This window comes from Schistocerca piceifrons, chromosome 2, assembly GCF_021461385.2.
Source record: "Schistocerca piceifrons isolate TAMUIC-IGC-003096 chromosome 2, iqSchPice1.1, whole genome shotgun sequence".
Classification (NCBI taxonomy): domain Eukaryota; kingdom Metazoa; phylum Arthropoda; class Insecta; order Orthoptera; family Acrididae; genus Schistocerca; species Schistocerca piceifrons.
Genome location: NC_060139.1, coordinates 865,450,184 through 865,463,253, shown reverse-complemented (window position 1 = coordinate 865,463,253; position 13,070 = coordinate 865,450,184). Strand labels below are relative to the sequence as shown.

General features: G+C 44.4%; 1 protein-coding gene across 1 annotated transcript in view; it reads right to left on the bottom strand.

Annotated features, from left to right (window-relative positions):
* The window catches only part of LOC124775941 (suppressor of lurcher protein 1-like), a 321,061-nt gene that overhangs the window by 163,097 nt on the left and 144,894 nt on the right, over window positions 1-13,070 (bottom strand). Inside the window, exon 2 of the mRNA XM_047250785.1 lies at window positions 3,630-3,928. Within this exon, the coding sequence (XP_047106741.1) occupies window positions 3,630-3,928 (299 nt within the window). The remainder of the gene's footprint in view (window positions 1-3,629; window positions 3,929-13,070) is intronic.

The following is a 13,070-nucleotide window of genomic DNA, read 5'->3' as shown; positions in this document are numbered from 1 at the left end:
GATATCTGTATGGCGCAAAAATTGGCAGCTGACGCTAAATAATGAAATGTGTGAGGTCATCCACCGAGTGTTAAAAGGAATCCATTAGACTTTGCTTACACGATAAAGCAACCAAATCTAAAGACTATAAATTCAAATAAAAACCTTGGCATTAAAGTAAGAAGTCGAAAACAACGCATAGAAAAGGTCAGCTAAACGAAGACTACGTCTTATTGGTAGAACACCCTTAAGATGCGACAGATCCACTAAAGAGACTACCTACCTACGTCCACTTTTGGAGCACTGCTGCGCTGTGTGGAATCCTTACCAGCTAGGAGTAACGGAGTACATCGAGAAAGTTCAAAGAAAGGCAGCACATTTTATATTATTGGTAAATAGTGTAGAGAATGTCACGGACATGATACAGGATTTAGGATGGACGCGATTAACACAAAGGCGTTTCTCGTTGCGGCAGAATACCTCACGTAATTTCAATCACCAACTTAATCGTCCGAATGCAAAAATAATTTGTTGACACCGACCTACATAGTGAGAAACGATCACCATTAAAAAAATAAGGGAAATGAGAGCTCGCATAGGACGATATAGGTGTTTGTTTTTTCCGAGCGCTGTTCGAGAGTGGAATAATAGAGAATTATTGCGAAGGCAGTTAGATGAACCCTCTGTCAGGCACTTAAGTGTGATCTGATGAGTATCCTTGTAGATGTAGATGCAGGTTTTCTCTCAATCTCTTTATTCTCTTCGATTGTGAAGCTAAACATGCTTCTCGTTGCTGACCTGTTTCATTTCTTCACTGTTATGTATCCTTGTCAGTTCATCAATAGCAAGACCTTCTCCTTTTTTGTCGGCATCCTGTTAAATGTTAATCTCGGGTAACACAGTAAAATTCCAGTTAATACACTTTTCTCTACCTTTCGCAATTCACTTTCATTTCAGTTTATTTCACTTTCTATTATTTCTCACTTTTCCTTGATCCACACTAATCGGTTTACAAAAATATAGTGGTGCATGTATCGCGCCGCCGTCTACATATACCCTTCTGAGCTGGAGAATATAAAGCGTATCACAAGCACAACGAGATAACGGAACAATGGAGAATATCCTCAGACATACTGAAACATTTTTAAACATTCTGGAAAATTCCAGAATGATATGAAACAATCTCGAAAGTTCTGGAAGATTCTATAACGTTCTGGAAGATTCTACGCCTTTATTCAGCATTCAGGCCAGTCGATTCCCAGCTGCTTCCCTTAAGAAGACCATTGGTGCGACGCCGTGATATTTTCGAATCCACCACCTATAGCTCTGAATCGAAACCTTCTTAATGGGTGGGGGATGGAGGGATAACTTACCACGTAGCCCCCGTGGACCTGAAAAATTGGCTTGCGAAGTTCTAGCGTCACGCACTGACGCACCATACTTATATACAAATGTGGTGTCTATACGACTGGTGATAGAGCGGCCGTAAAGAAATTATGTTACGAGAAACGAGGAGTCCAGCGGCCTACAGGGGTTGAATTAAATGAGTAATGAAGGTTGGAAATTTGTGCCGGACGGAGACAAATCCCAATGCTCCGCTCCTCTAGAATGTTTGCGTTAGTGGCCTCGGCCGTCCGGACACGCTTCCCATCCAACGGAACAGACACTACAAATCAATATGGGCGAGGATTGCTCTAGGTACTTTCAGTGTGGGTGCACCGAACCCCGGCAGGACTTCGATTGCTACGAGCATTGGGGTTAGTGCAAGGGACCTCTACTTGCACGTGACTGGGTGAGAATTTGGGCTGGATGGGAAGCTTACCAAGATAGTCAAGGGGGTTAGGAAAACCGTTCTAGAGAAGTGGAGTATCCGGGTTTGAGTCCCTGCCCGGCACAAAATTTTAGCCTTCATCACTGATTTACACTCACGCTCATAAATTAAGCATAATGCTGAGACATGGTGAAACAACGTTCTAGTGGGCGGTTGGCGGGTTTAAATCACCTCGGGGTATGACCATACGGTGCATTTGACCTGCGGTCGTCGCACGGTGGCGCTGGCAGCTGTCCACATACGCAAAAGTGTGTTGGTGCATGTCAGAGTACGGTGCAGCGAGTAGGTGTGCAGACGTTTTCAGAAATGCTAATGGTGACTGTGTGTTGAAAATGGCTCAAGGAACACATATTGATGACGTTATGAGGGGTAGAATACTGGGGCGACTGTAGGGTGGTGAAACACAGCAGACCGTAGAATGGGCCTTCCGTGTGCCACAAAGTATGATCTCAAGATTATGGCAACGATTCTAGCAGACAGGAAACATGTCCAAGCGGTACAGTACGGAACGTCCACAGTGTACAACACCACAAGAAGACCCATATCTCACCATCAGTGCCCGCAGACGGCCACGGGGTACTGCAGGTAGCCTTGCTCGGGACCTTACTGCAGCCACTGGAACAGTTGTCTCCAGGCACACAGTTTACAGACGACTGAACAGACATGATTTATTTGCCCGGAGAGCTGCAAGGTGCATTCCACTGACCCCCGGTCACAGGAGAGCCCGTAAAGCCTGGTGTCAACAACACAGTACATGGTCATTGGAACAGTGGTCATAGGTTATGTTCAGGGACGAATCCAGGTATTGTCTCAACAGTGATTCTAGCCTGGTTTTCATCTGGCGTGAACCAAGATCCAGATACCAGCCCCTTAATGTCCTTGAAAGGGACCTGTATGGAGGTCGTGGTTTGATGGTGTCAGGTGGAATTATGATTGGTGCACGTATACCCCTGCATGTCTTTGACAGGGGAACTGTAACAGGTCAGGTGCATCGGGACTTCATTTTGCACCACTATGTCCGTCTTTCCAGGGGTGCAGCATGTCCCACCTTCCTCCTGATGGATGATAACGCACGGCCCCACCGAGCTGCCATTGTGGAGGAGTACCTTGAAACAGAAGATATCAGGCGAGTGCAGTGGCCTGCCTGTTCTCCAGAGCTAGACCCCATCGAGCACGTCTGGGATGCTCTAGGTCGATGTATCGCTACACGTCTTCAAATCCCTAGGTCACTTCAGGAGCTTCGACAGGCGTTGGTGCAAGAATGGGAGGCTATACCCGAGCAGCTGCTCGACCACCTGGTCCAGAGTATGCCACCCCATTGGGCGGGCTGTGTACGTGCGCATGGTGATCATATCCCATATTGATGTCGGGGTTCATGCGCAGGAAACAGTGGCGTTTTGTAGCACATGTGTTTCGGGACGGTTTTCTCAACTTATCACCAATGCTGTGGACCTACAGATCTGTGTCGTGTGTGTTCCCTACGTGCCTATGCTACTAGCGTCAGTTTTGTGTAGTGCCACGTTGTGTGGCACCACATTCTGCAATTATCTTTAATTTATGAGTATGAGTGTATTTCATTGTCTCTAGGCAGTGCTGATTTCTCGTAGTGTAACAACAGACCTGTTTTTATTATTGTATTGTTTATTGGTTGTATAAAAAAGAAGATAAAGGAGGAACAGTGAGCGAGTAAAAGAAACAAAAAATAAATAAATAAATAAAAACCTGGTTCCACAATGGGACTGTCCGCCAGTGAAGAACTGGTTGCCAAATTGGAACCTATACACACTACTGTAGGAGAGGGCAATAGTGCGATACTCACTCTCTGTGGCTCTCTGGCGGCTGGTGCAGCAGGAAGTCGTTGAAGACCACTTGGACGCGCTCCTTGCCGCGCCCCTGGAAGTCGTAGCGGCAGTGGCTGCCCGGCGGGTAGGGGTCCGGGTAGCCGGGGGACGACACCGACCCGTTCTTCACCAGGTCGCTGCTCAGCGTCGCGTCGCAGTTGGACGCTGTGGGCACACCAGAGAGGGAGGCGAGCGTCAGCGTCAGCCTGATGAACCGCCCGGTCTGCCAGCCTGCTATGCGAAGTATCCGAATGGCGAGTTCAGCAAATGCAATTTCTGATTAACTTCTCACGAGCAGTGTTAACAGTCTTGTAGAATCTTTTAAAGGACGTCATATTCCACGCTAAGGAATTATTCCTTTCACAACTGCCTACAAGTGGCACTGAAGCAAAATCTTTTACAGTAACGCTTGAAAATGGCGCAAAGAACGGAACTGCAATTGCGAAATAAATAATAACTGCAGTCGAATGCAGATATCATGTCTTTCAAGAAATGCAGTTTCGTTTCAAACTCCAAGGCCAACAAAACGTCACACGACCAGGGAATTATCCGAATGCGGCGTAAATCGGTAGATGTGATGTACATGTACAGACAAACACGTCTTCGCTCAATGCTAAGCGGGACTTATAACTATAGACAAATCTCCTCCAGTCTATGAGATTCCATGGAGAAGACGTGTCTGGAGACACACCAGACAGTAGTAGGATACCAACCTGACTGTGTCCGCCCCAACAGCTGAGTGGTCAGCGTAACAGATTGCCGTCCTACGGGTCCGGGTTCGATTCCCGGCTGGGTTGGGGATTTTCTCCGCTCAGTAACTGGGTGTTGTGCTGGCTTCATCATCATTTCATCCCCATCCGGCGTGCAGGTTGCCCAGTGTGGCTTCAAAAGTAATAAGGCCCGCCCCAAGGCGGCCGGACTTGCCCCGCAAGGGGCCTCTCGGCCAATGACGCCAAACGCTCAATTCCATTTCAACCTGACTGTAGCCCGCTGTACGGCCCGACAGCCAGTAGTGATGGTCTAGGGCATCTTTTTTTTTTCATAGCAGTACTCTTTTGTTTGTCGTCCTCGGCACCCTCATAGCAGAGTGGTACGTCGACTATATTCTACGCTCCGTTCTGTTGTCCTTCATGGCAAGCCGTCCTGGCTCTACATTTGAGGAAGATAATGCTTGCCCGCACAGAGCGGGAATTTCTACTGTTTGTCTTTGTCCTTGCCAAACCGTACTTTGGCCAAAAGGTCACCGGATCTCTGCTCAACTTGAGAACTTTTGGAGCATTAGGGGCAGCATCCTCCAACCATTTCAGGAGTTGATCTAAAGCACCAATTGGACAGTATTTGGGACCACATACCTCAGGAGGACATAAAAAACTGTCAATCAATATCAGACCGAAGAACTGCTTGCATAAGGGTCGGAGGTGGACCTACGCGTTAATGGCTTGCTCAGTTCGTGAAGCTCCTTCCCTTGAATAAATCATCCAATTTTTCTGAAACTGTAATCGTTTGGCTGTACACGTATATCAGATCTGCCGATTCCTTGCACTGTTACTGACGAAATAATAAATTATTAATTTTTCAGCTGTGTTTCATTTCTTAAGATCTGATGACGTACTTAATTTGAAATATTTCTTGCATTAAATGTATTATGTAAGTTTACAGAGGCCGTTTTTCAAATTGCTTGAACCGGATTCTTAATCGACCAAACGATTCGGGCTATATTTGCGCTGTTTCGTTAATCATTCTCTCAATAGACACAACCTGTCCTCGTCAACATCGAAGTCGGTTATCTTAATTCCTACATTATTTCAGAGTAACAATTTCATCAAACTTTCGCGGTTGAGTGTCACTGAACAATAACCGCAGACCATCAAAACTTTTCCTTTTAGCTAAGAGAACTTCTAATGATATCTCTTACTATTTAGATGATGACAGGATATTTATAAATGGTGTTACTTTGGATTTCTAGCATGCTGGATTAATAATAGGATACCTACGGGTATCAATCAGTTTGGTGAACAAAAACAGCCGTAGTTGCGAAACTTAGTTCGTTTTCTTTAATTAATGACCGTTTCCGGGTATCAGAACCCATTCTCAAGTCATCCAAAGACAAAAAAAATTATAAATTCCGTAACAACAAGCAAACCTTGTTAATATTGTACAAGGTTTACGTGCTATCACGAAGTATACCATTTTTTTCTGTTTGGTTGGTTTGAAAATGTGTTGTGGTACCTCAAACCGGTCGTCAATCAAATAAAAAGAACTGAATTTCGCAATTTTGGCCGTTCATCAAACTGATGAAAACGGTGTCCTCTTGAATCATTTGAATCATACCCATTTCTTAATGTCGTTTAGTTGCAGGACTGTTCTACTGTAGAAATTTCCCTACTTAGAGAGACATTTTAAGACCTCCATTGAAAATTTCTTCTTTTTAAACAGCTATTGGCACTGTCAGTGCAGCCTTCTCATCTTTCTTTGTCTCCTTTGCTCCTAATGATACTGAACAAGGCTTCGAAGGTATTGAATATTCAATATTATTGTTACTCTTAGTGTTAATATAAATGGCATTTATAATTATCATTCTTCACACCTGTTGTTAGTGTTGGTAATTATAATTCTTCGAATGATAATTTCTCAGATGTATATAAGTGAGACAGGAGCATGCATAGAAATTGCGAATATTTTTGTAAAGTTTACTGGTATTTGTTGTTACTGGTCTGATTTAACATAGAGCCTAAGGGACGTAACCCAGACAAGGTAAATAAAGAATAAATAAGAGGGTGTGCTGAAATGTAACGCGTCCGAAATTTTAATGTGAAAGCTCTTAATGTTTTTTAAAAATAAAGCAAACTTTATTAACGTTCTACAATTTTGTTCTCCATGTGTAGACATTTCTCAATACAGTCTCCCTGGCGTCGAACACTTTTCTACAAACGAGACACCAGTTCGTTGATACGAACCCTGCAGAATGTTTGACTTCGTTGATGGAGTCACAACTTCGCACTGTTTGCACCACTTTATCACGATCAAAGTGAAGTCTTCGTAGTTGTTCTTTAAGTTTCGGAAAGAGATGAAAATCGGATGGAGCCAAGTCGGGACTGTATGGGGGATAATCGGTGACAGTGAATCCAAAGCATCTGATTGTTGCAGATGTGTCAGCGCTCGTTTGTAATCTGGCGTTGTCATGCTTAAGGAGAGGGTACACCATATGTGGACGAACTGTAGAATTCGAAACTCTATTACAGCAAGTGTTTTCTCACACAGCAACAGAGTTACGTTATACATGACCATGTTACGCGCAACAATTCTGAGCCCTCTAGTGGCAGAGGGCTGGAAGTATGTAAACACGAAGAATTAAGAATAAAACTTTATGGATTGTCACATAAAAAAATTCGGAGACATTACATCTCAGGACGCTCTTGTGAATATAGTAATGTGTGATCTGGAAATTTCAGTCAAATAAATTAGCTACACAACTGCTTAGCCTAAATTTGATTCCTCTAACCTTATAATTTCTTGGTGGTGGAATTTCATTTTCGTCTGTGTAATTAATATGACTATTTTTAAAATTAATCCCGTACGCAGGAAGCTCCCCCTGACTTTACCTGGCCTGCTCTTTTTTGCCTTTTATTATTTACATTTCGAACAACCTGTCACCATGGCCTCTTGTAACCGGCAGCTGCCACGCAGATGTGACGCGTGGCCCCAGGGAACGGGACTGCGTGATTTCCGCAGCAGTCACACAGCGCCACCCGCATTCGTAGCAGGCGCGAGACGCAGCCAGTTCCGCATGCGGGCCGTGCGTGCATCACGTGAATAATACAACGGCGACGAACGAACCGTATTTTCCTCCGTTCGCGAGAAATTGGACAGCGTTGGCAGGACGTAAATTTTTGATAAGAATAGAACGCCCGGAAACAACGACATGACAAATGCAGAAGAGCGCCGCCTCTGTGTTGTCGGGAAGTTCCTCCTTGAGTTTCAGTTCCGTTTCGCTGTATTTTCGCTTTCTATCCCGAGGGAATTCAGCGTTTTTCTCGGAACCTTACAAGGCTGTACAAATACAATTTCGCACCAGTGGAACCCATCAGTGATTAGTGTTCAGCGTCGATTGTGAGGCAACATATGCGAGGCGTTTAGCAAGTATTGCACACATTTTTGTTCTCGGACAATTTCGGTTGAAACAAAAGTGGAATTTGTTGTGGGACATCATGGAATATTCTCGCTTCACCACTTTCTTTCTTTTCTTTCACTGGTGCCGTGTCCCGCGCTGACGCAGGGTTGGTATTGTTAGGAACGGATGTGGCAAAGTTAGTGGAAAGGGGTGGCTGGATGCCCTTCCTGCCGCCACCCCGTACCCCCCGGGACGGAATTAGTGTACCCCTGCTGTCTGCGTCGAGTGTAATTAATGGAATAGTGCGAGTGTGTTCAGATGTCTGCGAACCGTGTAACTGAGGCGGAACGTGGGGACCAGCCCGGTATTTACCTAGCGGGATGTGGAAAACCGCCTAAAAACCACATCCAGGCTGGCCGGCACACCGACCGACGACGGTAATCCGCCGGGAGGATTCGATACGAGGCCGGTGCGCCTACCCGAGTCCAGGAAGCAGCGCATTAACGCTCTCGGCTAACCTGGCGGGTTCTCGCTTCACCACTACAGTCTCATTAATTTCCGGTTGGTGGCGGCGCTTTACGTAGCCTTCAAAATTGCATCTGTAACAGAGGTGTGTTCCAAGCAGAACTCTGTCATTGAGACACTGGGCCATGCGTCTGTCGCCACCGCAACAAGTTCGCGCAGAACTGTTGGATCTTCCGCTTGCCGGCCGGCCGCACACAGCTATGAGCTGAATGCTGAAACGTGCGGACACTCTTACTGGTGGTGGTGACACACTCGTTCACCATTTGGGATACTCCTAGATGTGCTCCCTCTGGGTTCCTCGTCACCTAACAAATGACCGTGAGGAGCAACGAAGGACCGTATGTGCGGAATAGCTTACGCGTTACGAGTCTGATCGTGACAATTTCTGTCGAACATGGTCACAGCCGATGAAACATGGTTTCATCATTTCGAACCGAAAACAAAACGGCCATCCATGAAGTGGAGCCGCATCACCTCTCCTCCGAAGAAATCGTTCAAAGCGGCAACCTCAGCCGGTAAAGTCATGGCGACAGGTTTCTGGGACTTTGAAGGGGTTTTCTGTTTGATGTCCTCCCTCATGGTGCAACGATCACCTGTGAAGTGTATTGCTCTACACTCAGGAAAGTGAAGAAACATCCTGAGTGTGTTCCTTGACAAAAATGCAAACAACTTCTCCTTCTCCGTGACAAAGCAATGGCACCCACTGATCGGCGCACCCGAAAGGAGCTCACAAAATTTCACTGGATGGTTCTTCCTCATCCAACCTTCAGCCCGGATCTGGCATCTTCCAACTTCCATCTGTTTGTCCCAATGAAAGACGCACTCCAAAAGAAGAAATACTTGGATGACAAGGATGTTATTGATGCAGCAAGTTGTCTGCCAGTAGAGTGGTACCATGAGTGCACACAGGGCTTACCTCTAAGGAGGCGTAAGGCCGTCGCACTGAACAAATGTAGTGTTGAAAAATAGGCTTTTGTAGCCAAAACAGTGGGGAACAATATGCTGTAGTAGAATGCCGAATAAAACCAACCTGCTTGCAGGAAAAAATATGTTGCTTTATGTATCTAACGCCTCTTAAGGACCATATCGACCACACGCTTGCTTCACGTATCTTCCATTTCTTACTGTTGAGTGTGTTGATTGTCCATTTGAGCTAATTCTCACCTAATTCTGGGTCCTTCGTCTCGCTTCAGCTGTTGTTCTAGAGAACAACGTTGTAGGTAGTCTATTCCCTGACGTACTTGCTATATGACCAGCCCAGGTCAACATTCTCTTCTTCAGCACTTCGACGACGTTACTTTGTTTGTGGAACTCTCTTAGTTGGTGCTCTCTTTCAATAACACGTTATCTTTGTCGATTGCAGGCATAAAAAATTTTCTTAACTGATTTCCTATCCAATATTAATACTTTTTCTTCGTGGATGTTTCTCTACGTTAAAGCTTCACATTCACATAGTATTACTTGTAAGATATTTTCCTTAAGACACTGCTACAACAGCAGAATGTTCTTGTATCTGCTACTCAGTGGACACTTATTTCAGCAAAAACTGGACATATTTGTTACCGGAGAGTATTTGCGATCCTTATTTATATAAAACTGTCAATTTTTTTCAGTCTGCAGACCGCTGCTGTTTAATTCTGAATTACGGTTTCGGGTAACGTCGCTTATCTTCAGGTAATATTTTGTAGTTGCAGAAAAATCGGGTCGTAAAGAAACTGTTAGTTCACTGACGTATACCACAGAAAATAACTGTGAGCTGACAGTTCCTTTAAGACAAGTTAGACTCTAATAGGAAATATATAACCTGAAGATGGACGACATTGCGCGAAACAGGCAATTCGGAAATACAAAGCAGCGATCTGCAGGTTGAATACATTAGACAATGTATTTCTATATCTGTGCTATTTCCTTTAGAAAAACGAGCAAGTGAAACTTTTAGCAGCTGCTAGATATGTATTTCTAGGCCGGTATTCTCCTTCGTAAAAAGCTCAAGTACAACTTAACTTATTGATAACAACAAAACGCCTAGAAACGACAGAATGACCAATGATCACCGGCAAAACTATCTTTTCAGTCTTAACACACAATAGGATGTCGAGGTACGCTAAGATGTGGCGTATCAGGCGATAAAATTCCGAAGTAATGAAAGATGAAGCCATAGTTTGTTTCGAAACGACAGCAAATACATTAAAACAATAAACACGTTTTGCTCGTAACTTGGTAAGGTAGCAGCCTTTGCCCTCTATGACAAGACACGGGTACGTCGTTCGAATCTGCTTCAAGTATGTGCCATACTTCATCAACAGTAATGGCTGGCAAATGGTGGCGTACCACTCTCGGGAACACACGACCAGATATTTTCAATGTGTGCGGCATCTGTGGAAAGTGCTGGCCAAATACGCTCCGTATCGAAGTAGGTCAGGATTGCATGAACAACACAGAGTCGTACGTTAGGGGAAGATAACATCACAGAGGCCTCAAAGTTAGGGCACATCCAACGGGTGCAAAAAGTAAAATATGAAATGGCTACTGACAAAATTACCGGCTATGCGAACCACAGGAAACTATATTCAGTCCTCACTGGCGCCACATACCACCACCTCGGATGCTGGACCCATTTGACAATTTTGAATGCAACCTGACGACGTTGGTTCTCCTTTTACTCTCCGAAACCGGGTACGTCCATCGCGGTGCTGTACGCAGAACCAGAACTGGCCTGAAAAGACGGCGTGATGTCACTCTTGTGTCCAGTGTTGTTTGGCACTCCAGTGTCGGCGTGCGTCAGGAGACTGCTCCAGATCAGACTGCTCCAGACATCGCCATTCCTCTGTATGGGTATTTTTTCTAACTACAAAGAGGCCCATTTCCTAACTCAAGGTACATGAAGTGACCCCTCGGTTGCTTGTCCCTTGGTGCCTTTGAGATCCTCTATGGCGTAGGGTATGGCGTTCCCCAACCCTTAGACTCTATATACACATGACAGTCGTGGTATCCCGATACAAAAATTAGTAATCTGCCGCGTAGGAATTCTTCCTACCTATTATGTGGATACGCTCTCGTAGTTTTATTCCTACTCGCAGAGAGGTAGCAGATCATCTAATTCTAAAAGTGCAGTCCTAGTGTCTATGTCTTATGCAATGAAGCGGAAAGAATTTTTTTCCGCAAATAATTTTTTACATGGAATGCCATTATGGCGCGTTTATTTAACAAACACCATAAAATGAACTTGTTCACACTGACTGTAAGGTATTAACGGTACAAGAGCGTGGTCTACCGCATGACTAGACCGAAAGGCATCCTACTGACGACTGCCAACAATGGCGCACACTCTGTAACTTGAGCGTACAATCGGTACAGTTCGTATAAGATCGTACATCTTCGGTTATGCCAAAGTTATTCATTTATTTATTAATATTAACGTTTCCTGGCATTGTAAAATTTTTGAAATATAGTATTCATGACCGGTAGACCCCTCCTAATGTCTGAGCGGCAAAATGCAACGTTTGTTAACAAATTTTCATTAATAACATTCACCTGATTCGCACCAAAATAAATGCACTTTCCCCACGTATCTCTCTGTGATGTCACCAGCGATTTCTGCATCGGCACCTCATCCCACTGGCTCTGATAACGCCAGATAGCCAACCGCCTTTGCTGGCGAGCGTGGGAACTTACCTCTCGCTCCCTACTTCTTAGGTACTGCAAACTTGGTACATTCACTTCAAATATGAGAAACAGCAAAACTGGAAATAAAGTAAAATGCGCTCTTATCTGCAAATAAGGGGTATCCTACACCGACCAATGTTGACAGCAATATCGTCGTATGATAAAGCACAGTACTGATAGGCCACGGAGCTGAAATTCTGGCACATGCTTGCAGACAATCCCCTCATAAACACCAGCGTACGCCGGCCGGTGTGGCCGTGCGGTCTGGGCGCTTCAGTCTGGAGCGGTCACGCTCCGGTCGCAGGTTCGAATCCTGCCTCGGGCATGGATGTGTGTGATGTCCTTAGGTTAGTTAGGTTTAAGTAGTTCTAAGTTCTAGGGGACTGATGACCACAGAAATAGGTCCCATAGTGCTCAGAGCCATTTGAACACCAGCGTACAAAAGTGATTTGTGAATGAGAGACCTACTGCGTAATTTTTCCTTATGTAGTATTCCTCTTACGAGCTTTGTTCGGTTGCGCTGAATGACAACGATTTGCGTGCCCAAGCTTGTAGTACACTTCATGCAATTTGATGTTCGTTGTATGCCACCATTTGATGCCATTTTAATAACCAGCAGTACACATTTCGTTCATTTGTTCGTGTTCAGTCCTATCACTCGGCCGCAACTGATAACTATTTAAATAAAAGAAAGTTTTAATAAATAGCGGTGAAATCGCTCGAGAAATTATAAAATGATTTCTCATTGTGAATTTATAGTAGTTAAAAGAAAGCTAGTAAGATTCAATACGATAACGTGTGATGCATACAACAGATAATGGTAAGGAGGAGAACACTTACATCAGTCATGTATTGCGTGCATCCCACGTTTCTAGTTTTAAATCTCACAAGTATTCTCATAGCTATTAAAAATTCACAATCACAGTTTTTCAGGAGTTACAGTGTTAGGAATCTATATGAGACTAACCGAAATTATTTTATACTTTTCATTTCGGCATAAAAACATGACACATTAAATTTTTATTTTTATTTAAATCTTATTATTCTTGCCAATGTTAAATTTTTCAATGTGTTTTATACAGACTACAGGACGGACACGTTAAATTTCAGGTTTCTT